Source organism: Denticeps clupeoides, chromosome 16, assembly GCF_900700375.1.
Source record: "Denticeps clupeoides chromosome 16, fDenClu1.1, whole genome shotgun sequence".
Classification (NCBI taxonomy): Eukaryota; Metazoa; Chordata; class Actinopteri; order Clupeiformes; family Denticipitidae; genus Denticeps; species Denticeps clupeoides.
In genome coordinates, this window is record NC_041722.1 from 20,040,752 (window position 1) to 20,064,947 (window position 24,196).

General features: G+C 49.8%; 1 protein-coding gene across 5 annotated transcripts in view; it reads left to right on the forward strand.

The window, feature by feature from the left end:
* LOC114766392 (transcription initiation factor TFIID subunit 4) overlaps positions 1 to 24,162 on the forward strand; it is a 60,383-nt gene extending 36,221 nt beyond the window's left edge. For all 5 annotated transcript variants that reach the window (XM_028957145.1, XM_028957146.1, XM_028957147.1 and 2 more), the window contains one exon: positions 23,596 to 24,162. In XM_028957145.1, coding sequence (XP_028812978.1) covers positions 23,596 to 23,769 — 174 coding nt within the window. In that variant the 3' untranslated portion in view covers positions 23,770 to 24,162. The remainder of the gene's footprint in view (positions 1 to 23,595) is intronic.
* The last annotated feature ends 34 nt before the right edge of the window (positions 24,163 to 24,196 follow it).

Here is a 24,196-nt window from a genome sequence, read left to right on the forward strand (position 1 = left end):
GCACCAAAATGAAGTCATGTCGTGCCACGCAGCCTTTTTAAAAACAGCACCATTCAGGGTGAATCACCTAAATTGCCGTCTTTTCGCTCTGCTGCTTATAGCAGCGGACAAATGCCTGCGTTTCTCTTTTGTGTTCGGTGCTCGGCTTTGAGCTGAACCGATGCTGCGCGTTGCCACCATGCCAGTCTTAATTGGTAAAGCCCTGTCAGTGGGTGTAGATTCCAGAGTCTTATCGCTGGCATTAGCGCCGGTGTCTCTCTCTTTGTGCCGTCGTTCGGTAAATAGGTTGATTGCCCCGGCCGCACCGAGGTCCGATGCGGTCCCTCATTTCGGGTGGACTGGGTCAGTGGCGCTTCGTTTCCTGTTAACTCTGCTCTGGGTGGCCACGTCCGGAACGGGACTTTAGAAATTGTGCCGTAACGGAACGCGTGCCAATATTTGCCGTTAAGTAATCGGTAAATCTTCCGTTTAGCACATTAAGCATTGAACATGTATACAAACGTCTAATTTATTTTTCCTTCCCGCTTTAAATCCTTTATGTGACACGCATATCGAACGTGCCACGGGGCGTTTCGCCCTCCCCAGTGCGTCTGGAGAAATATGGTCTCGATTATGCCGGGTTACAGTTTTGCAAAACAATGGAAGGGGGGGGGGGGGAATACACATTTAGTGCTTAAATTCCTTCAAGCTGGGGCCTACACGTGCACAGATAGAACGTTCCGGAGACCACTCGAATCAGTCTTCACGTTCTGTGAGCAACGCCGTGAATATGAGGAATCTTAAAGAAACAGCTTTTTTAGAATTTCTGAATGCCAATTGATCATTTTAATAACCTGCTTACTGGGTTGTATCCTCACATCATGCGCTTAGCTGCCATCTGCTGCAGAGGAGCACACTAAGTGCATCCGGTATAAGAAGCATAAATAACAAAATAAAAGCATTACTTCTGCCTCGTGGACGCGGTGCCTGCCCCTTTCAGTGTTCCTTACACTGATCGCTGTGGTAGCCCCGCCCCCCCAGCTCTACGAAAAAAAATAAAGAAAAATTTTTTTTCCTCAATGGCTTTATTTATGATTTTTTTTTTCTTTTTTCCTTTTTTTTTTTTTTTTTTTTTTGTTCCTTCCCCCATCATCCTGTCCGTGGTTAATTAGCGAAAGCTTAATGATGTGTAGTCCCTACGCCTTACGGAGCGAGGGGGTGGCTGTGGGGGAGGGAGAAGGAATCTTAACTTCTTTTCACTTCATTTTCACCTCTCCACATTTCTTCATTTCTCTCTCTCTCTCTCTCTCTCTCTCTCTTTTTTTTTTTTTTTTTTCTTTACCCCCCTCCCTCCTTTTTCCGCGTGTAGGCTGCAGACGCCGCCGGCGCTCTCTTTCCCTTCTCCAGAGCAAAGTGAATGTGACTTTTCTAAGGGGGTCACAGGACGCCCGGGGGCCTGTGGGTGTTACTGGACTGTAGCCCGCTCTCAGCCTCACTGTGGGGCTTGTCATAGATTTCATCTGCACAGCAATGAGCCGCGGGGGCCGCTGGCCGCGAGCGCAAGGCAGCCTGCGTTATGAAGGGCCCCCGCGCTGATTATTTTTTCCCCTGCCGACCCCGCGTCCTGAGCCGGCCGCATTAATCCCAGACAAAGGCGGCCCTTTCAGCTCCGCGCCAGAGCCCGAAATTAAGGAAGAGGGGGTAATGACCTCGTGAGAGGAAGCTCCTGTTGAAAAATCCCTTCCCTTATTGCGGCGGCGTTCAGGTGACACCCCGCCCCCTCTCCGCCCCGCCCTTCTTCATGGTGGCTTGGCAGAGCCAGCGCCTGGACGCGGATTGCCGAAGGGCCTGAAACTGATAGCCAGTCAAGGCTGGCGTGTCTGTCTCCAGCCTGATCTCGTCTGCAGGAGGGGGAACAAAGGGGGTCTAACAGGCCTCCGCGGGGCAGATTAGTTACAGCGGGGGCTTTCGGAGAGGCAAGAGGAGGGCCCGTGGTGGCCCTCATTCTGACACACGGCGCAGGCAGGGGCCACACTTCCACGCCCCACCCCCCAAAAAATGCCCCCAAACGCCACTTCTGCTCACAGCGCATGCGGGCTTTTGAAGTGCAGCACAAAGACGAGGGCGAGATATGTGGAGGGGGGAGGGATTATAGAGGTTAGGCTGTCCTGCAGCCTTCAAACATATACAGTACAGTCCAAAAGTTTGGACACCTTCTCATTCAACGTGTCGTCTTTATTTTCATGACCATTTACGTTGGTAGATTCTCACTGAAGGCATCAAAACTATGAATGAACACATGTGGAGTTCTGTACTTAACAAAAAGTGGAGACCTGACCTCCACAGTCACCGGACCTGAACCCAGTCCAGATGGTTTGGGGTGAGCTGGACCAACAAGTGCTAAACACCTCTGGGAACTCCTTCAAGACTGTTGGAGAAGCATTTCAGGTGACGACCTCTTGAAGCTCATCGAGAGAATGCCAAGAGTGTGTAAAGCAGTAATCAGAGCAAAGAAACTAGAATATAAAACATGTTTTCACTTATTTCACCTTTTTTGTTAAGTACAGAACTCCTCATGTGTTCGTTCATAGTTTTGATGCCTTCAGTGAGAATCTACCAACGTAAATGGTCATCAAAATAAAGAAAACACGTTGAATGAGAAGGTGTGTCCACACTTTTGGCCTGTACTGTATATATATACATATGTATAAAAGACAGGGGGCAGATTCTCTCGGAAGTCTTGATCAAGCCAAGATTGGTTCCAGATGTGAGGCCACTATGTGAGTCAGTAGGCGTGGGAATCACCGTGGAATGATGATACCACAGTGCTGTGCCGATTCTCTTCAAACTTCAAGGCATCAGTGCTGGAAATGGAGGTTTGATAATGTATATAACAGAGTTTTTTTTTTTTTTTTTTTTTTGTCCCAACTGAGTTCTCTCTAGGACATGTCTTATTTTCGTGACACAAGTGAGCAGTATTGTATCTGATCTCTACATAGTTTTTTTTTTTAGTTCATGCGTAAACAAAGCCTGGACAAAATACATATATCAATTGATAAATATCATAACTAATTAATCATGTATTATCATACGTTATTGTGATTAGTTTTTCAGACTAAAGCTTGCTATGATATTTAAACTATAAAGTGAAGTGATTGTCACATGCGATACACAGCAGCACAGCACATGGTGCACACAGTGAAATTTGTCCTCTGCATCTAACCCATCACCCTGAGTGAGCAGTGGGCACCATGACTTGATCAGCAACCTTCTGATTACGGGGCTGCTTCCTTAACCGCTAGGCCACCACTGACCCTATTACAGACAAGTGTGGGGAAAAAGGCTGAGGTTGTGTACCATTGACTTTGAATGTCTTGTGGCAGAATCTAAAAGAAAATAGTTGAAGCCCGGGTTAAACGTAGAAACAACTATAGGCTGCCTCTCCTGTGCCCCTGCATGGCGGACATGCCCACCTTCAAGCATTGACATGCAAATGAAAACATACGAGTTAACAATTCCAATCGCTCAATCAATATATTATGGGAATGATACTAGTAGCTACTAGATATGTTTGTAAGAAGTATTAATAGAAGTAAAACTATAAATAGTGAAAGTGGGAAAAAAAAAAAGAAAGTGAAGCGATTGTCATTGTGAAGCACAGCACACGGTGAAATGTGTCCTCTGTATTTAACCACCACCCTTGGTGAGCAGTGGGCACCATGACAGGCGCCTGGGGACGGTGCTTTGCTCAGTGGTACCTTGGCGGTTTGGGGATTCGAACCAGCAACCTCCTGATTGTCCGTTTCCTTAGCCAGTATTCGAACCCTGGTCGGCCAAAGACTTTCCTCCATGCTCTAGTTAAGAACCAGAAGGCCCAGGTTCAAATCCTACTTACTACCATCGTGTCCCTGAGCAAGACACTTAACCCTGAGTGTCTCCAGGGGGGGACTGTCCCTGTAACTACTGACTGTAAGTTGCTCTGGATAAGGGTGTCTGGTAAATGTATATATACATTTATATATACATATATACTGTATATGTTGAGTGTTAAAAGCGTGAAAAACGTCACCAACAGGTGGTAGGAATTTGCATTATGAGGATGAATAGGTGGGGCTCAGCAGCAGAGCTTCATCTCCATTATGCACGTTAAAGCATCCAAGAAAACAAGGAACAGCAACCAAGGAGACTGTCTGGACTTGCAGGATATCACCCCCCCCTTCTGAAGACCAACGAACAATCAGACAAAACGGCAGCCTCGGATTCAATAGCGCTTTTTTGGTGCCCGTTTCAGTTCCTTTCACCTTCTTATGTTCGCGAATGGAGATCAGAAAACGAACGGCGAGGGGAGAGGGAGGCAGAACGGAGGCGGGGGGGGGGGAGGCACAAGGAAAACTGATGCCCTTTCCTGCAGCTAAATTAACAGGAGTCACGTGGAAAACAATCTGAGCCTAGAATGAAAGAGGAGGGGGGGGGGGGGGGGGGAGAGAACCATTAAAATTAGCCCGGGGCTATGGACTGCACCCAATATCACTAAAGCCGCACTCGCTACAGATGTGGAGGCTGGCTCGCAGGCAAACGAGGCTCTGTTCTATAGCTACAATTAAAATCAACCTCTCCGCCAACGGAGGGAGGGAGCGAGGGAGGGAGAGCAGCAGACAGGGAACATCAAAGACAGATTGAAATGTGTAGTCAGTAATAAGAGTGGTCTCCGAGCCCCCCCCGGGTCTCCACGGTCCCCTTGTTAATGAGAAATTTTGACCTCTGGTTTGTAAGTTAAACTTGTAATCGCGGTTAATGAAGTAAATCAATCCCGACTCTTGAGCGTGTGGCGAGGCCGGCCCCTCCTATTTGGCAGCCCTGTTTGTGCCCCGCCCACTTAACGTATATACACAAAACGCATACTTGCCCGTCGACTGGGACCAGACGAACCGGAAACACTGGTGCGCACGGAAGGGGGCGGGGCCTGTTGGACAGACTTGGGGGCTGGCAGTGGTCCTCTGTCTTTGTCCATCTCTGATGTAATCTCTTGCTCCTTGTAGATCTGAACATGTGGAAGGGCGCTGGTCCCGCTCGCATCGATTTCCTGGCCGAGGACGCCTCTGCTCCGCGCCGCGCCGCTAATAGCCCTGCCCCTTCATCTGAGCGGTCATCCCGGCGTTTCAACACACAAGCCTGCCATGAATAATGCATGGGGTGGATTTGGAGCAGAGCCCGTGGTTAAATGTGTAATGGGTTGATCCGCTGGACCGAGTTACGGTCCTGTGGGTTATGTGTGCGCCGAGTAAACTCGCTATTAACGGCGCGTTATTGGTTGCGTAATGTCGAGCAGATTGCAGCGTCAAACTTTTGCCATTTGTCCTCGGGCCTCTTCGTTTTTTAACGAGAGAAAAAGCGGCTCGAGTTTGTCCACAAATGTGGAGTAGTAGGTGCTTGGATGAGTTCCACCTCTTTAGAGCGGGTGTGTAGTACCAAACAACCCCCCCAGTGCGAGCCCGTGGAAAAACTGACCGCGGAGCGTAGAGTCGCTCTGAGTACGTCCGAGGTCACAAGCCCGTGGTCCTGCTCTTCTCTTCTTTTTTTCATTTTAATAATCTGTTTATACTGTGAAGTGAAACAAAAGTTTTAAATATTCTGCAAAATTGAACCAACAAAGCAACATCGGTCCGTGTTGCTGGAGTGCATCGTGGGTAATTTCAGAAAGGACCATTTCTCCGTTTTGGGAGGCTGGATTGAATTTGTCTGCTTTGTTCACCATCCAGCTACCAGAAATGGAAAATTTTACATGGAAAAATTTGCAACGAACATTTAGTCCTCTAATAAAAATGTGCCATACTTTGATGATAATTTAAAATCTCTTTTTCATCAGCAAAGATGTCAAATGAAAGAATGTTTGCTCTATGTGAGGAGTGCACTCTCTGGACTTCTGTTGTGATTTGTGAGAAGGTTAGTGAGATGCTTTATGGGTGTTGTAGTTACATCAGAGATCTGATGCTCCCAGTTGATGCATGTGACTCAGGCTAATGCTAGTTAGCTTTTACGTTCCCGCACTTGAAGACTGTCTCTGCAGGTGTGGGCATGTCCTTGCATGATAGTCTAAAACCGCAAATTTACTAGTTATTGTGCAATAATAATGGGTGAAGGGTGGTGTTTGCCTAGTCACAATAAAACACCGTAAAACGTCTTGTTTTTGTATAATCATGAATGGAAATAATTCTGTCGGTGTGGTTACCTAGTGTATTGGCAATTAGACTCTTGTATTGTCAAGGATCTCATGATACAATATGTGTCACGATATGATTATATCATTTATTGCAATATTGTATATATTGCGATTATTCTAAAATTCACTGAAAATGTAAAAACAGAGCCGGAATACAAGATTCTGAGTTCAATCTGGCCAAACAACATAACCTAGAACTGTATTTTAACTTTACTGTCTCTTGCATTTTAGCACACGGACGTAGTGGACACCAAAAACGTTAAGATAAAATGCACAAGATTTAAAATCGAAGTTTTTACAACTTGCGTCACCTCCTCGTACATCCCGGGCATCGCAACCTCTGTTAAGTGTTTTTGAGTTTGGGGTCACATAGCACGCCTCGGTGTACCTGAAGCTGGGGTATTCAATCGCGCTATAGAGGCGCAAATCCTGATGAATAAAATGCACTAGCAATTCCGTAGTTTTTGAGCGTGGTTGTTGCTGTACTGAATCTGAAGGGTTCCTGCTGAAATTAACTCATAAATTGGTTGTTGCCTTTATCCAAGTCCATATCCTCACTGCCTGGTTTATTCCTACGTGTTGAACGGGCCATAGTCGCACGTGGACTCTTGCCTCTGCCGATCCCACTAACGAAAACACTTGACCGCACGGCCCGGTGGACTAAATTTGTATACAAAAGTATTGATATTTGGGGGTGTTGATACGATGTCACCACGTAAAATATTGGGACTTATTGCTGTATCGATTTTTGTCTGACACCCCTACCTGCCAAAACTATACTGAAAGCATCTCTTTATTTATTAACATGGAAATGCAGTTGTGCCATAAGGAAGTTGATGGGATGCAATTATGTTGTATTCATCTGTCATCTGTCGTTTGTCAAGTTCCAGCAGTAAATCGATGAATGGAGATCCAGAGTAGATTCCGTAAGTGTCAGAACTGTAGACTCCCCTTCTGAAGATGACATCGCGAGGTTGTGGGCGGGGCCTGGGACTGTATAACACTAACACAAGTAGAGCAGCAGAAGATTTCGCCACGCTGCTCCAGTTTCTCACCCCGGCTGGCATTTCAGGTTTAAATTTCGGCGCCGTGCTATAATCCGGTGTGTGGTGGTGGTCCAGACGGCCCCAGCCACCCCTCACACTCCAGTCTGCCCAGCGGCTCTGACACAATGGGGCTCTGTTTGGGCCCTGGAGGTGGGCCATGCCGCCATGCCCACGCTCAGTGGCACCATGCCCACCCTGCTGCCCAGATGCCCCAGTGTGTAATTTAACAGGATCGTTTTCATAACCCCACATCTTTTTTTTTTTTTTTTTTTTCTTTAATATTCATATGTGTGCATAAAAGTGCATGTTCGTGCTAATATTCTGTAACAATAGTTTATATTAGGAAGTCTTTTATTTCCATATTCATAGTGAAAGTGGGATTTTTTTTGCAGCCCTATTAATGCCTGTAAAGCTTTGCCCTGAAATAATGGTTAAATATACAGTTTTGACAACAAAGTTGAGCCCGAGGCGCTTAAAAGATACCCATCTTAAAGAAATTAATTACCTCCCTTGTTAATCTTGATATAATTAAATTTCGGAAAAGAATGAACGCCGCTGCAGTTGGTGCCACGGAGACGCGAAGGCTGGCGTGCCAGCTCGCCAGCCGGGGACGCCGGGACATCCCGGGCACGACGCGGCGTCCCACGCTCCCAAGCGTTGGTGGGAGAGCGCTCCTCGATTCTGCCGGTGGAGTGGGGTTGAGGCCGCGATGACGAGGTGGCGTCTGCGCCGTGTCACTTACAGTAGGAAAGTTATTTATAGTGCCGGTGCATTTAGTTTGTGCAGCGTGGCATTGTGACATTATTGGGCAAGTTGCTATTTATTAAAGTGTTTTTTACTTTGTATTATTTTTGTCATCCACATTGTGGAGCTGTGAAAGGTTGGAGCCTGGGGACAGAGCGAAGTGAAAATGCTGGAAATGATCTTTCATTAAAAGCTGGCGGGGGTTGCGGGTGAGGCTGGGAGGAGGAGGAAATTGCTGAAAAAAAAAATATATATATATATATAGAGTAGGCAAAATAAGCCGATGACAGAAAGACTAAAGTGCATTTCAGAATAAATAAAAATACAGAGTCAGAGAATAATGTTCCGCAGCCTCTGGCTTTTAATTAGGCTTTCCTCAATAAATTGGTATGATGTTTGGGGTAACGTACTGCTCTGACATTCATTCTGAATCATACAAATTCAGAACATTATTTTTAAGGATCGATACTTCGTCCAGAAGTGAAATCTGGCCAGAGTGTGGTGTCAAGACTGTAATGCTCAGTGCAAGTATTAAACCTCCATTTTTGTGCCTTTTATCAAGTTTTAGGGGAGTATTAAAATAAACCCATAACAGAGTTCAAGTGTGTATATATATGTGTGTGTGTGTGTGTGTGTGTGTGTGTGTGTGTGTGTGTGTGTGTGTGTGTGAGAGAGATTTTTCTACACACACCATTAGATGATTGCTTTGATATAAGTTGTTTGAAAGTTCAATGTGATTTTTCTTCTTCATTTGAACATGTTCTAACAACATTAAACTGCCGGTGGCTAATAGGGTCCCGGGGGTGTTCCTGATGCCCACTGGCGCCTGCATCACATGCAGCACAGAGACAACGAAGCTGTTCAGTCACACATTAGACTTTACCACGCACCTCTCGGCCCTCGCCAACCACACCGACGTTAACCATGTAAACTTCGTTCTTTAAATATGTAAAGCCGTGGCCTCGCGTGGGCACCGCGGACTTTTTTAATTTGGAGGGGCCTTTGGTCCCTGGCCGGGGAAGAGCTTGATTAAAAAGAAGGGTGCCATAATGCTTGCAGACGGAGGCGCTTCCGGAAGAGTCTAATTGAATTTATGCATCGCGATGCCAGGCCGGCCAGGCACCTGTCTGGCACGCAGCAGCCGCTGCATGCGGTTCCCTGCGAATTACCGGGGAAAAGATGGAAAGAACGTTCCGCCTGGCACTTCTCCTGCGAAGGCGCCAAGCCACGTATCACAGTGCATGTCCCGAACGAGCAGGGCAGAGGGATTTAAAAAAAAGAAGCTAATTGTGTACGGTACGCGTGGTCGCATGTAGTCGGCAGGGTCCGGGCCTCACCGTCCCTCCGAACCCGCCGAGCGTCGCCGCAACCGCTCCCGAGGCACCGAGACATCCAATTACCCGCCATAGGAGTCACCGCCAAGTCCCCACCCGACGCTTAATAAGGTCGTGATATTTCTGTTCTCTAATGGGGGTTAATTGTGCCGTATTCGCCCTCTCCTCCGGATGAAGGAGGCCGGCGTGTGCCGCGGCCCGTTCACGTTACAACCCCCCCTTCCACCCAGGCGCCAACCAGCTTGTCAAGTAACCGCACGACATGCCGCAACATTTCCGCCGCAGTCAGCGCTTTCCCCGGACTCGCATTTCACACGCTTTATTACCGCTTTATTATAATACTTATTATTATGTCTGTTTGTCTGTTTGTTTATTTATTTCCCTCCGCAGTTTTTCGGGTTTTTTTTATTCCTCCACCGAGCTCAGCCCGGCTAAAATTAGCCGAGGAGCATGGCAGACGTGAATAAACAAGGCCGATCCATTAAGCGGGGACGGGTTATTGGCTCACTCGCCCGTTCCGAGGGCGGCCCATTAAAAGTGGTAATGCGCGCCGGCGGCGGCGCCCCGGGCGGCGGGTGGGGGCCCGGCGGAGGCTTATTTCACATGCGTCAGGCGGCGGAATTAAATAGACCAGTGTTCCCTAAAAAGACTGGAGTACATCTCTTTCTGATGCGGGCCGGGGCGGGGCGGGGGGAGCATTGATCTCAGAATGTCCCTTGGCAATTATAAAATATTAAATCCAAGTCACACTTTGTGGCTGAGATTCACCCCCCCCCCCCCCCACACACGCACCGCTCCCCGCCTTCCGTACGATCAATTTAAAGAAGTCGGGAGCGGCGGCTGATGGGGGAAAGGAGCGGGCCTTAAAGAACAAGTGAAAGGCACAGCACACGGTGCACACAGTGGAATGTGTCCTCTGCATTTAACCATCACCATTGGTGCCCGGGGAGCAGCGCGTGGGGACGGGACCTTCATCAAGTGGACCTCGGTGGCACCTCGGCGGATCGGGATTCGAACCGGCAACCTTCTGATCACTTCCTTAACCGCCAGGCCACCGCTGCGACCGAGGGTCCCGGGCTAATTGGCCGAATCATCGACAGTTCATTAAAGCCCCGGCGCGTTCGCCGCTTGCCCTAATTGAGATCCCGGATCGATCATTGCGTGCGCGATGTGCGGGAGGAGCCGCCTCCGTCTAAAGCTGCAGCATCCGCCCGCTGCAGCTCCTGCGTTTAGCGCGCCGGCTGTGATGGGAATTAGACGTCCTGTGCTAATTAGGGAGCCCAATTATCTGTGAAATCCAATTTTTTTTTTTTTTTTTTTTTTGGGCAATTAATATCCCTCGTTTTTTTTTCCCCCTTTTCTTTTCCCGTCTTCCCGTTCAAAAGCCAGATTTAAACAGGACGCGCGGTTTAAATTTACTTCCTGCTTCTAAATACACAGATTTGTAAAAACGTCCCCGCTGCGGTCGCGGCGCCTCCGTCACATCTGGACCTGATGGATGCCGGCTTGTATTTTTAGATTTGTTTAAATTATGTATCTGCCGGAGAAATGAGCGCGTCGGAGTGATCGACTGTCCTCTGATCTGTGACTGAGACGAGTTGGTGGTGGTGGTGGTGGGGGTGGGGGGGGCGGGGTCGGTGGCCCCGGTTGTGCACTCGCGTCGTCCTCGGCGACAGATGTGGCCGTTGTGGAGAGGCGCGTGTTTATACGCCCGTCCGCACGCGGGTGTAAACAGACCTCCTGGGTCGGGGCCCCGGCGGCCGTCTGGTTTCTCGTGGGTGGTCCCGGCGGTAACCAGGTCCCGCCTCCCGGTGACCCGTCACCTGGACGTCAGCAAAGGAACAATGCCGCCACTTCATATGCACGGCAGGCCTTGCAGCGCCGCATTGTGAGTGTTTGAGTGTGTGAGTGTGTGTTCGGGTACCCGGCGTCGCCGCAAGTCACCGCCTTGTTCTGCGGATGCCGCCGGGCTCTCCGGCAGCCGTTGGGCAGGAAGGAAGACGGGAGCACTTCCTGCTGGAAGTGGCGGGATTGAGGCGTGGGCCCGGCGTGTGGGTTTTAATCCGAGTCAATATGTAGATAGCGTCTGTACACACGCGCAGCCGGGGGCGGCGCGCCGCGTCCCGCAGGTGCCGGGGACCCGGGCGCTCGGGGCTGCTACCGCCACACTCCCACCTCCCCGCGTTCCCCTCCAACCCCATCCGCCGCTTCACCTGCCAGGGCCGCGCCGGCCGGCCTTCGTTTAGCGGCGAAATATATGGCAATAAGACAGAGATAAAGTTCCAGGAGGATTTATAACTTTATAGTTCATCGTTAACAAATTTAGGACATTTACGGCATTTACCAGACGCCCTTATCCAGAACGACTTACAATCAGTAGTTACAGGGACAGTCCCCCACCTGGAGACACTCAGGGTTAAGTGTCTTGTTCAGGGACACAATGGTAGTAAGTGGGATTTGAACCTAAGTCTTCTGGTTCACAGGCGAGTGTCTTACCCACAAGGCTACTACCACCCAGTAGTTACAGGGACAGTCCCCCCCCTGGAGACACTCAGGGTTAAGTGTCTTGTTCAGGGACACAATGGTAGTAAGTGGGATTTGAACCTAAGTCTTCTGGTTCACAGGCGAGTGTCTTACCCACAAGGCTACTACCACCCAGTAGTTACAGGGACAGTCCCCCCCCTGGAGACACTCAGGGTTAAGTGTCTTGTTCAGGGACACAATGGTAGTAAGTGGGATTTGAACCTAAGTCTTCTGGTTCACAGGCGAGTGTCTTACCCACTAGGCTACTACTACCCAGTAGTTACAGGGACAGTCCCCCACCTGGAGACACTCAGGGTTAAGTGTCCTGCTCAGGGACACAATGGTAGTAAGTGGGATTTGAACCTAAGTCTTCTGGTTCACAGGCGAGTGTCTTACCCACTAGGCTACTACTACCCAGTAGTTACAGGGACAGTCCTCCCCCTGGAGACACTCAGGGTTAAGTGTCCTGCTTAGGGACACAATGGTAGTAAGTGGGATTTGAACCTAAGTCTTCTGGTTCACAGGCGAGTGTCTTATCCACTAGGCTACTACCACCCAGTAGTTACAGGGACAGTCCCCCCCCTGGAGACACTCAGGGTTAAGTGTCTTGCTCAGGGACACAATGGTAGTAAGTGGGGTTTGAACCTGAGTCTTCTGGGTCTTCTGCTTCATAGGCGAGTGTGTTGACTTGTAATCGGCGTGGACCTTTCGCAATTTCATCAAACACATGCGGTAATCTGAACGTCCTGGTGAAATGAGGATGTTGAAGAATAAGTGGGGACCTTGAACGTGTCCCTTGTGACCAAAAAGTGTTTGAAAGCTGCAAGTGTGTCATATAAAACATGAAGACCTCCCTGATCTCGGGTTTGGGACGGATCTCTGCCGTTTTTGACTGACGTGCGGGGCCAGTCGGAGAACCCGACGGGGACGGGGGAAGTCCCCTGCACCATTAAACGGGTCCCCAAAACCCGAGACCCTTTACTTGCACCCCTGCGCGTGGAGTTTTGTTCTTCCGGCTTTGTGGAAGCTTTTGACAGCTCTGGGGTCGAGAGGCCGCCCTCTCTCAGCCGCCTGGTCCCCCAACGCGCGGAGACGCGTGACCCCTTTCCGCGGCGTTCCAAATTAGAAGACGACTTTATTCCCCCCGCGAGCTTCTTGTACGGATGTGCGCTACTTTCCCTCCGTGCTTGGCGGAGGAGCTCTGAGGAGCATGTTCATTAAGTCAAGTCAGAGTTTGGGACCGAGGTAAAGAACACGTTTTGTATTCCGGATGCGTTAAAGGCCACGGTGTTCACAATTTCATCTGGAATTTCTGTCCAATCTGGCCTCGCGTCCACATGGACCCAGAACGGTTCTTTTCTAAAGCAAACGTGTTCCAGGGTGAATTTCTCTTTTCCACGTATCCGTGTGGACGGCGAAGCAGCTTTTTTTTTTTTTTTTTTTTTTTTTTGGGTGACCTTTAACCCCACATGCAACCTACATTCAACAATGGCGGACAACACGTCCGTAGTTGTTCAGCTACAAGAATTCCTCTCTACGTTGCACATATCGAATGATAAGACGCGGCTGGAGAACAACGGCGTGTTTAACTCACCGCGGAGGAGATCTAGACGCCGAACAAGGAGAGCGGGGGGCTACAGAGGGGCTTCTCAGTGTCTCCCTGTGGACAAGAACATTTCAGATCATGCTCCAGTGTGGACGCAGGTTTTTTTTTTTTTTTTTTTAGAACCTGAAAATCCATTGCTGGTTGCTGTGTCGAAGTGACCTTAGATGCAACTTTTTAAACCGAACCCCGGACTTTGGAAAGGAAAGAGAATTTATTCGCCCCCCTTAGAATGGCAACACTATTAACACAAGTCCCCACCCTCTCATTCACGCTGGAATAAAAAATTTACGAAAGCGCGAGAAATGACGCTGTGCCACACCATTTAAAGTGGGCCGCGCAAAAACCAACAAGGCCTCATTAGCAGACACTTCTGAAGACGACCATTCTGACTTGAGACTCATTACACCCTTCCCCATTCCCGCTTTAATTGGGTTCATTTTATATATGAAACGCTCTGAATATTTAATGCCCTTAAAGTTTTGCGACTGGCCCTTTAAAGAGCAGCCGGAGATACTTGGGCTTGATGAATTGTCCAGGTTCTCCACAATGTGTGTGTGCATGCGAGTGTTAATGGACTCGTGCTCTCGTGTTGATTGTGTTCAGATGGTGCGGATACTTCTGGAAGAGTCACATCGTTCTGTTTTATGTGACGCGGCTCATGTTACCATGTTTATATCCAGACGAGCTCATATGGCCACATTCTGCATTTGTGCGGACTCTGTTTATCCAAACGAGGTGGGGGGGGCACATGCCGGAATCGCATTAACAGTGACGAGCTCGTAGTGTTATTCCGAACGCAGCGGACCAACATGGCGTCCACGTTCCGGCCTCGTTACATTCCGAACGGAACAACGCGGCGTCCACGTTTTGGCCTCGTTACATTCCGAACGCAGCGGACCAACATGGCGTCCACGTTCCGGCCTCGTTACATTCCGAACGGAACAACGCGGCGTCCACGTTTCGGCCTCGTTACATTCCGAACGGAACAACGTGGCGTCCACGTTTCGGCCTTGTTACATTCCGAATGGAACAACGCGGCGTCCACGTTTTGGCCTCGTTACATTCCGAACGCAGCGGACCAACATGGCGTCCACGTTCCGGCCTCGTTACATTCCGAACGGAACAACGCGGCGTCCACGTTTCGGCCTCGTTACATTCCGAACGCAGCGGACCAACATGGCGTCCACGTTTCGGCCTCGTTACATTCCGAACGCAGCGGACCAACATGGCGTCCACGTTCCGGCCTCGTTACATTCCGAATGGAACAACGCGGCATCCACGTTTCGGCCTCGTTACATTCCGAACGCAGCGGACCAACATGCCGTCCACGCTCTGGCCTCGTTACATTCCGAACGGAACAACGCGGCGTCCACGTTTCGGCCTCGTTACATTCCGAACGCAGCGGACCAACATGGCGTCCACGCTCTGGCCTCGTTACATTCCGAACGGAACAACGCGGCGTCCACGTTTCGGCCTCGTTACATTCCGAACGCAGCGGACCAACATGGCGTCCACGTTCCGGCCTCGTTACATTCCGAACGCAGCGGACCAACATGGCGTCCATGTTACCTGCCAGAAAGAGGCGTGGCACAATAGAGGTTAAAAAATGAACAGTTTCTAATTTATTCACACCGGTAAATTATTATTGCAGTTACATGTGAATATTGTATGTAAAAATGGTACCAATGTTACAGAGAAAACCAAAATGAGAAGAAAGAGTATAGAGAGAGAGAGGAAGAAAAGCCATGAGAAAAAATGAGAGGATAGAGCAGACTCGAAAACTGGAAAATCCGGTTTCGATGGAAAGGCAGCTGGGAAAGAAAGTGCCCCTTCCCCACATGTGAACAGATCTTTATACCCCTGGCCTACAGGAAGCGGTCACAGACCAATCAGAACCTGTTGTTTCTGACGTCACGCCCCCGGTGCCTCCCGTCTGGGGAAGTGGGTGATCCCGACGGCCGACACCTCACACGTTGGCTCAGGGGAGGACCGACAAAAAACATGTAAAATGGAGGTATTGAATCTTCATGCACAACAAAGGCCCAGGAATGTCATGGCTCCACGACAGAACAACACGGCGTCCACGTTTTGGCCTCGTTACATTCCGAACGGAACAACATGTCGTCCATGTTTTGGCCTTGTTACATTCGGAACGGAACACCGCAGCGTCCACGTTTTGGCCTTATTACATTCCGAACGGAACCACGCAGCGTCCACGTTTTGGCCTCGTTACATTCGGAACGGAACCACGCAGCGTCCACGTTTTGGCCTCGTTACATTCGGAACGGAACAACGCAGCGTCCACGTTTTGGCCTTATTACATTCCGAACGGAACCACGCAGCGTCCACGTTTTGGCCTCGTTACATTCCGAATGGAACAACGCAGCGTCCACGTTTTGGCATTGTTACATTCCGAACGGAACAACGTGGCATGTCCACGTTCCGGCCTTGTCGATCCGAGGTTTGGGGGAAGAACGCGGGGAGCCGGTACGCCGGCTTCCAGGCAGGGTTTTGAAGTGTTTTGTTTTGGAGGAAGTTTCCGGGTGACCCCGCGACTGTCTTGCGAGGAACTACGCGAGGAACCCTCCGGGGTGTGGCTCCGGGGCGTGGCTTTCATCTCAGCCCCAACCTGTGGACGTTGGAACTCAAGGCGGTGGAACTGCAGCTTTGTCAGTGTGTGCCGCTAATTAGAAAATTCCTGACCCGGAGCGCGATGTTTTAATTATGTGTTGTGTCAACGAGTTTGCAGATTTAATCCCGCGCTCGACACACACGCCCGCGTTGCACGCCGCGTCGCGCCTCGTTCTCGGGCCCCCGCGCACGCACGCGGGCAAATTAGACGCCGGCTAAATGCCTAAATAAGGCAGGCGCGAGGGCCGCGGTGGCCCCGGTGTCGGCGCGCGGGGTCGCCAGGCTGAACAATGTGACAGGGCCGCGTTGAGTGCCAGCGAACCGCCTGTGACTCACTGCAGGGAGGGATGGAGGGATGGAGGGAGGGAGGCAGTAAAGGGTTAAGCCGAAATTGAGCGGGGATGCTGGGGGGCAGCAGTGCTGCAGAACATAGCAGCGTTCGTGAGAAGGCAAGTCATTTCCCGAAACACTGCAGACACATGGCCCGCGGCGCTCTGAAACCTTTGGAGACCAAAATGGCTTGCAGGAGTTAGAAGTAATAAGGTGCTTTTTTTTTTCTCTCTCGCTCTCTTTCCTTCTTCCTCCTCTTTTTTTTTTTTTTTTTTCTCCTCTCCTTTTTTTTTTTCTTTTTTTTTCTTTTTGCCTTCTTTCTCCTTGACTGAAATTCTGCACCATTGCTATGCATCGCCACGGCGCCCCGTTGTAGCCGTTTTTATGTTTTATGTGGGGCATTAAGGCGGCTCTGCGGACGGCCATTTTGGAGATTTGTTGTGCTTCAGCCCGGGCACCGAATTGAAGTTGTTTGTTTTGGCCGTAATCCCCTCCCTCGTCACCGTGATCAGAATTCGGCTTCCCTGCCACTTGCGTGTGACAGAATGTGTGTGTGTGTGTGTGTGTGTGTGTGTGTGTGGGGGGGGGGGGGGGTTCACTTTGGTCCTCAGACCCGAGGAGAAAATAAAGAGAGAAAGAACTAAAAGAAATGGGCCAGATTGGCGAACCTTTCTTTAACCTATGCAGATGGAGGAGTAAAAAAATCAAATGAATTCCTCCTCATCCTGCCTTTGTTAATCTTGGCCCAGCTCATTTGGTTCAAAGACGGGCTCTGGCATATAATCCGCACATGTACATCTGCAAATTATTATTCTAATGCTTTATACGTTTATTAGAGCTGAATAAACTCCACATCAAATACATCGCTGGGGCGATGTCGAAAAGCGCCCGGGGCCAATCATCTGTTAACTCTTTCGAAACGTCCGCCGCTCGCTGCCTCGCTCCCTCTCTCCCTCTCTCTTTTTCTTCTCCTCCTCGTCTCCCGTCTCTTATCTGCTCCTCTCGGTTTAACCTCCCCCCGTTGTTATTTAATGGCGGCGGCGGTGGGGGCTGAGTTGCGAGCGGGAGGCCAGCACTCCCACGCCCGACTCCGAGCTCTGCCAGTGGACGGACGGAGGAGACGCCGCGGCTCGTTTTTCCTCTCTGGCGCTTCCTCTCTCGCCCGCACTCTCTTTCCTGGCATCCAGTCAGCCAGTCGGTCACGGAGTCGAACGAAGTCGCGCTTACATCAGATTCGCCCAAAACCCACTCAACTACTCCACGGGCCCTGCAGTCAAACCCACAAGTGCCGAGAATATGATGGTTTCTCTGCGATGGCTTCAGACTCCGTACAATCAGTACTTACACAGTAGGGACACAGTGGTAGTAAGTGGGGTTTGAACCTGGGACCCTGTGCTCTTCTGGTTCATAGGTGAGTGTCTTCAAGGTTTAATAAAAAGTCCAAAACAAGAAGTTCTTGCTTGCGAGTTATCTGTATTTTGGAGAGCCACCACCCAGCTCTGTATTCTGTAATAACTTCTGAACTAATTTGAAAAAAGAATAGTTAGTATTTGTGGTACATTACAGGCCAAAAGTCTGGACACACCATCTCATTCAGTTTGACCATTTACATTAGTAGATTCTCACTGAAGGCATCAAAACTATGAATGAACACATGTGGAGTTCTGTACTTTTGTACTGTAACAAAAAAAGGTGAAATAAGTGAAAACATGTTTTATATTCTAGTTTCTTTGCTCTGATTCCTGCTTTACACACTCTTGGCATTCTCTCGATGAGCTTCAAGAGGTCGTCACCTGAAATGCTTCTCCAACAGTCTTGAAGGAGTTCCCAGAGGTGTTTAGCACTTGTTGGTCCAGCTCACCCCAAACCATCTGGACTGGGTTCAGGTCCGGTGACTGCGGAGGCCAGGTCTCCACTTTTTGTTAAGTATATAACTGTATTGTATATGCAGACTGGATCATCATACCGGTTTGATCATTAAATATTATATTATTATTATAAGGCATGTAATGGATTGTCTGTCTAAGACCAGGTTGAATGTCTTTGTTTCTGGCTGAGAGGTTGTATCTCATAGCGGTATTTAGATCTCTGGATGAGGAGTAGTGAAGTGTTTGCTTGATGGTGACTGGACTGGAGTGGAGTGGATTGATCTCAGCGCTGGATTCACTGTAGCTGCAGCCGAGCCGCTCCGCTCCCGTGACCGGAGCTCCGGGGCAAAAATCCACCGCAACAATCACCTTTTCCTCTTAGGTGCTTGCAGCCATGGATGCCACGATGCATTCAGCCCCCATCTCCACCTTTCCTTCTCACCTTCTCCCGTGGTGGAGGAGGGCATGTCCTCTAGCTTCCAGCAGCTAACATAGAGTAATGTGTTGAAGTGTAATCTGATAAATGCACATCCGCTGCACCCTGTCTTATTTCATGATTCAACACTTGATACCTTTTTTTTTTTTTTGGAATGGTTCGGAAGAAGCTCCATCACAACATTTCAATGAGATCGAGCTCAGGGCAAAACCGACCGCTTCCGCTGTTTTGAGTCCTTCTGCTTTTTTTTTTTTTTGGTAAACGCGGTGAAGTGGAACGATTTCCGATTTCCGGATTCCACCAGCCATTCGGTGGCCGCCGTGTAGAAACAGGCTCCCGGTTCAGGCCTGAGCTTCCGATCTTCAGCGTTGGCTCTAGACTGTCAGCAAATTTTAGCCAGAAACATAGCGGTCCTCACCGGCAGGGCTCTTTCATGGCAGAAACGACCTGAAGGGGCCCTACATCAAACCAAACCATCATACGTGGCTTGATATGTCCCGAAATGATATGATTTTGTGTCAAATTTATTTGTAATGTAATCAAATAATCTAAATTAGAATGTCTAAAAACCAGCATCGTGTTTAAGATAATTTATATGATACTTTATAGAATATTATTTTGCAGAAATAACACTGACACACAATGAATTGCCGTGGTAGTAGCCTAGTGGGTAACACACTTGCCAATGAACCAGAAGACCCAGGTTCAAATCCCGCTTACTACCATTGTGTCCCTGAGCAAGACACTTCACCCTGAGTGTCTCCATGGGGGGACTGTCCCTGTAAGTCGCTCTGGATAAGGGCGTCTGATAAATGGCGTAAATGTAAATGAATTGTGTCTTCTGCATCACATTGAGTGAGCAGTGGGCAGCCAGTGTGTGGGAACAGCACCTTGATCAAGGGGCCCTCGGTGGCACCATGGCAGTTCGAACCCGCAACCCTTCGATTACGGGTCCGCTTCCTTACCCGCTAGGGAGGTAAACATTTTTCACACGTTGCGGTAGTTTGCTGACTGTCCCTTAGTCGTTTTTTTGTACATTGATGATGGTAGTGTACTAAATAAAGTGAAGTGATTGTCATTGTGATGCACAGCACATGGTGACACAGTGAAATGTGTCCTCTGTATTTAACCGTCGCCCTTGGTGAGCTGTGGGCAGCCATGACAGGCGCTCAGTGGCACCTTGGCGCTTCGGGACTCGAACCGGCAACCTCCTGCGGAACTGGGTTCAGCTTGTCCTCGCCATCAGACTGGGACCAGCAGAGAGCGGTTCGTCCTTCCGCGGTTCTCCGTGGGCGCGGCGCTCATCCTCCTCTCCCCACCTCGATGTGCTGAGGCAGCAGGACGGCTTGGCTCGGCCCAGATCTGTCTGTGTGTGTGTTTGGCAAAGTGGGCCATTAACCCCCCCAGCCCCCCAGGTGTGACCCCAGCCAAAGTCAATATTGGCTCCGGCATCAAGGGCCGGTGCCAGTCAAGTTCAAAGTGGCTGATCAGCAAGAAAGGGGGCCGGCGGACGGTGGAAAGACCACTATGCAAATTCCTCAAGACACCTTGGAGCCCGGCTGTCAAGAGACAATTACGGAGGAGCAGAGGAAGCGGGGGGGAGGGCAAAAACATTCATTATTAATCAAAAGTAAATTTAGCAAAGTGGGGACTAATCTTGGCCTTCTGCTCTCCAGGTTTTACGATAGGCGCCCAATTAAAGCAGGCGGAGAACACAAAAGAGGACGCGCCTCAGTCCCCCCACGCACGTCCGCGTAATAGAAGTGATGCACAGCACACGGTGCACACAGTGAAACGTGTCCTCTGTATTTAACCGTCACCCCTGGTGAGCAGTGGGCAGCCATGACAGGCGTCCGGGGAGCAGCGTGTGGGGACGGCACCTCAGCGGATCGGGATTCGAACCGGCAACCGTCTGATTATGGGGCCGCTAGACCACCGCTAGACCACCGCTGAAGGCGGCAGACCGCGTGAACCCGTGTGAGAGGAGAGAGAACTCCCCGGCGCGCATGCAAACGAAGACGCAGCCGGACGCGTAATCGATACCATCGTATTCTGTCGTGCAGAAAGCCTTCAGGTCCCAGCGGCATGAGCCGAAACGGCAACATGGCCATGAAAAGCCGCCATGATCGTGGTGATTACGGAACACTAGTTTAAGTAGAACGCTAATTGATTTTACTTGCACTGTTACCCGTGCACTTGTCTCATTAACAAAGTAAGTAAATTCATTATGGGTCATTACAAATACTACAAATACTTTGTTTCACCAAGTAGTCTTAATCATAATCGATGGTTGTCCCATAACTCACGAAAACCAGACCTACAATAATCACGTTTATATTTTTTGGATCACCGGTAAAAGTAACACCTGTCGCTTGGTTGCTGGTAATGCGGTTTTTATAGATTTCTACGCTAGTTAAACGCTAGTTTTAGAGGCGCAACTCCGAGGTCCCCGTGATGAAGGCACCGTCCCCACACGCTGCTCCCCGGGCGCCTGTCATGGCCGCCCGCTGCTCACCAAGGGTGACGGTTAAATACAGAGGACACGTTTCACTGTGTGCACCGTGTGTCACAGTGTTTCACAATGACAATCACTTCACTTTCAGTACTAGTGCAAAAGTAGAATAAAATGGCAAAAAATAAGGCGTTCATAAAATATACAATAAATAGCAAACAAATATGGTAGATGCAGTGTGAAAAGGGGAAAAAATGTAAAAATGAATAATATTCAGATTTATACTTAATAAAGACTGTGTTGATATAGGAAGGTATATATCTATCTGGTAAGAGCCGAGTGGGTAAGACCACAAAGTCCCAGGTTCAAACCCCACTTACTACCATGGTGTCCCTGAGCAGGACACTTAACCCTGAGTGTCTCCAGGGGGACTGTCCCTGTAACTACTGACTGTAAGTCAGATAAAACGTCGTAAATGTATTTTATCTTCTCCGTTGGCTTGTGTGACTATATATTGTGTCCAGAGACGTCCCATGTTTGGGCCGTCTCTGGAATTGTCTGAAACGTCTGTAGAGATGTATTGAGGTAACAGGGTGTGTGTGTGTGTGTTGTGGGATGGATATGTCATATGACATCATGCCTCCGAGCGTCCGTCACAGATAAAATGACAGATGCTGTTTTGTGCCTCATGGATCTTCCCCAACAAAGACAATTTCAGAGCTTGTTTTTTTTTACTTTATTTTTTATTCTCTCTCTTCTTCTCTGTGTGCTTGCATGCTCGTCTCGTTCCTGCTCTGACCTTACAGAGCCTGCTGCTCTGCCCTCCATTTTAGTTCAGAGGTAATTGGCCCGTCGTTGCTGATGTCGGAGAAAAATGGCGTCCCGTCCGCGCATCTCGCCGCTTCGGAAGTTTTTCGCTGTTTTGCTTTCCGTCCTCTCTCTCTGGGCGTCTCCATGGACGCCGACCACAACAGGCGAGTGTTTGGACGATTGGCGGAGGACGAGGAGCCCATTAAACTGCACGCAGCCAGAGCGAATTAAGCGGAATCCCTGGCAGAGCGCTGACCTTTCCCCACGTATTTGGATCACTTACCCACAATCCACGGGGGCCCCAAGGCACTGGGCCAATCTGCGTATTCAGCCCACCATCTCCCCCCCCCCCCCCCCCTCTCTCACACACGCACGCCAACGGCCGGCCTCCGCCACCGTCCAGGTGAACCTGCGCGTTCGATTGGCTGTGGGCGCGAGTGGCGGCGCGTGATTGGCAGTAATTGGCGGGGCGGCGGGCAGGCCCGTCTTTCACCCGGGGGTCAGCTCTCATTGGGCGTGATGAGGCATGGGGCCCGCGACGCTCCCCGCCCCGGGTGACAGTGGCCGGGGCCCAGATGTACCACACGCCGCGCCAATCAGCCGCCGTGCCCGTCGCAGGCGGTGACAGGCGGTAAACATGGCGGCGAAGCCGGTACCGCGCGGGCCCCCGCTCGCGCCACATGGTGGCAATTACGGCCCTGCGTCTGCGCCGCCTGTTTACAGAGCGCAATCAGCGTAATTGCGCGCGGGTGTCCCGCCCCTTCCTGCGCGCGTCTCAACGCAAACGACCCACGCCAGTCTCGTGGCGGAGAGTCCGGCAAAACGCCGACGTCAACGCGCCCGTCCCTCTGTCCTCGGTTGGCGGCGCAGCTTCGATCCGTGGGCGCGCCGAGGAGGAGGGGAGGACGCCAGTCAACTCGAGGACATCGAGGAGGTCCTGAGGGACTCGTGTGGACGAGGACTCCTTTTTTAGTTGATTGTGGGGCCAGTTCTGGTTGTTCTAATGCTGACTGAACATGTTCGGTGCTCTAAGATGGGGGTGAAGGAGAACCACGAACAGGAGGATCCGTCTTCGTAGTGTGAAGACGTGGACTCACTTTTTTTGTTGTCAGTTTATGTGGAACCTGCTGAACTTTGTATTAATTTACTACAGTAATTATCCGATGTCCTTATCCAGAGCGACTTACAGTCAGTAGTTACGGGGACAGTCCCCCCCTGAAGACACTCGGGGTTAAGTGTCCTGCTCAGGGACACGATGGTAGTAAGTGGGGTTTGAACCTGGGTCTTCTGGTTCACAGGCGAGTGTGTTACCCACTAGACTACTACCATGTTGTCCCAATGGTCCTTTGCCATTTTGGTGTGTGCACTTCCAGGCGAATTTCTACGTCCCTTTCAAAGTAAATTCGTTATGGGCCGTTACGAATACTTTACATTAAAAGTTCCAAGTAGTCAAAGGCATAATCAGGCGTAATCGAATCAAGTGATGTGCCTAAATATTCCTGGCCCCGCCCCCAAGAACGTTCACATCTGATTGGTTTGTTTCATGCCTCCGGTAAGATTGGTGAGATTGGATGTTTGATGGCGCTCCTGACCGTTTCTCCTGCTCTTCTCCTCAGGTATCGGGGAGCTCGGCGGACTCGCCGGCCGCCTTGTCCACAGCGGCCTCGTCGTCGCGGCAGTACGCCCGGCAACGGATCACCCGCGTCAACCTCAGGGACTTCATCTTCTACATGGAGCAGGAGCGCGAAACGGCCCGCTCGCTCTTACTGTACCGCGCCCTGCTCAAGTAGCACACGCCCCTTACACGCGCGGAGCACCGGCCCTCAGCGCTTTCCAGCCCCCCTGCAAACGTGCCTTCAAACCGGGTCTAGTGTCTCAGCTCAGTGTCTGTCGTGACGTTATCGTAGCTTTTAAATAGAAAAACCTTTTTAAAAAAAAAAAAAAAAAAAAAAAAAAAAAAAGATGCTGTATGTTACCACTGTTTTTCCTCCATTATGAAATGGAAAAAAAAAAAAAAAGTGTATTTAAGATGTTGATGATAAGGCCATGCAAACTCTGGGTTTGAGTCAAGGTTCGATTGTGAAGACTGTGTGTGTGTGTGTGTGTGTGTGTTGGCCATAGAGCCAGATCTCATTTTAAAAGATGTTTTCTGTAAATATATATATTATATATATATATATATTTAAAAAAAAAAAAAAAAAAAACTGTAGCGACTCT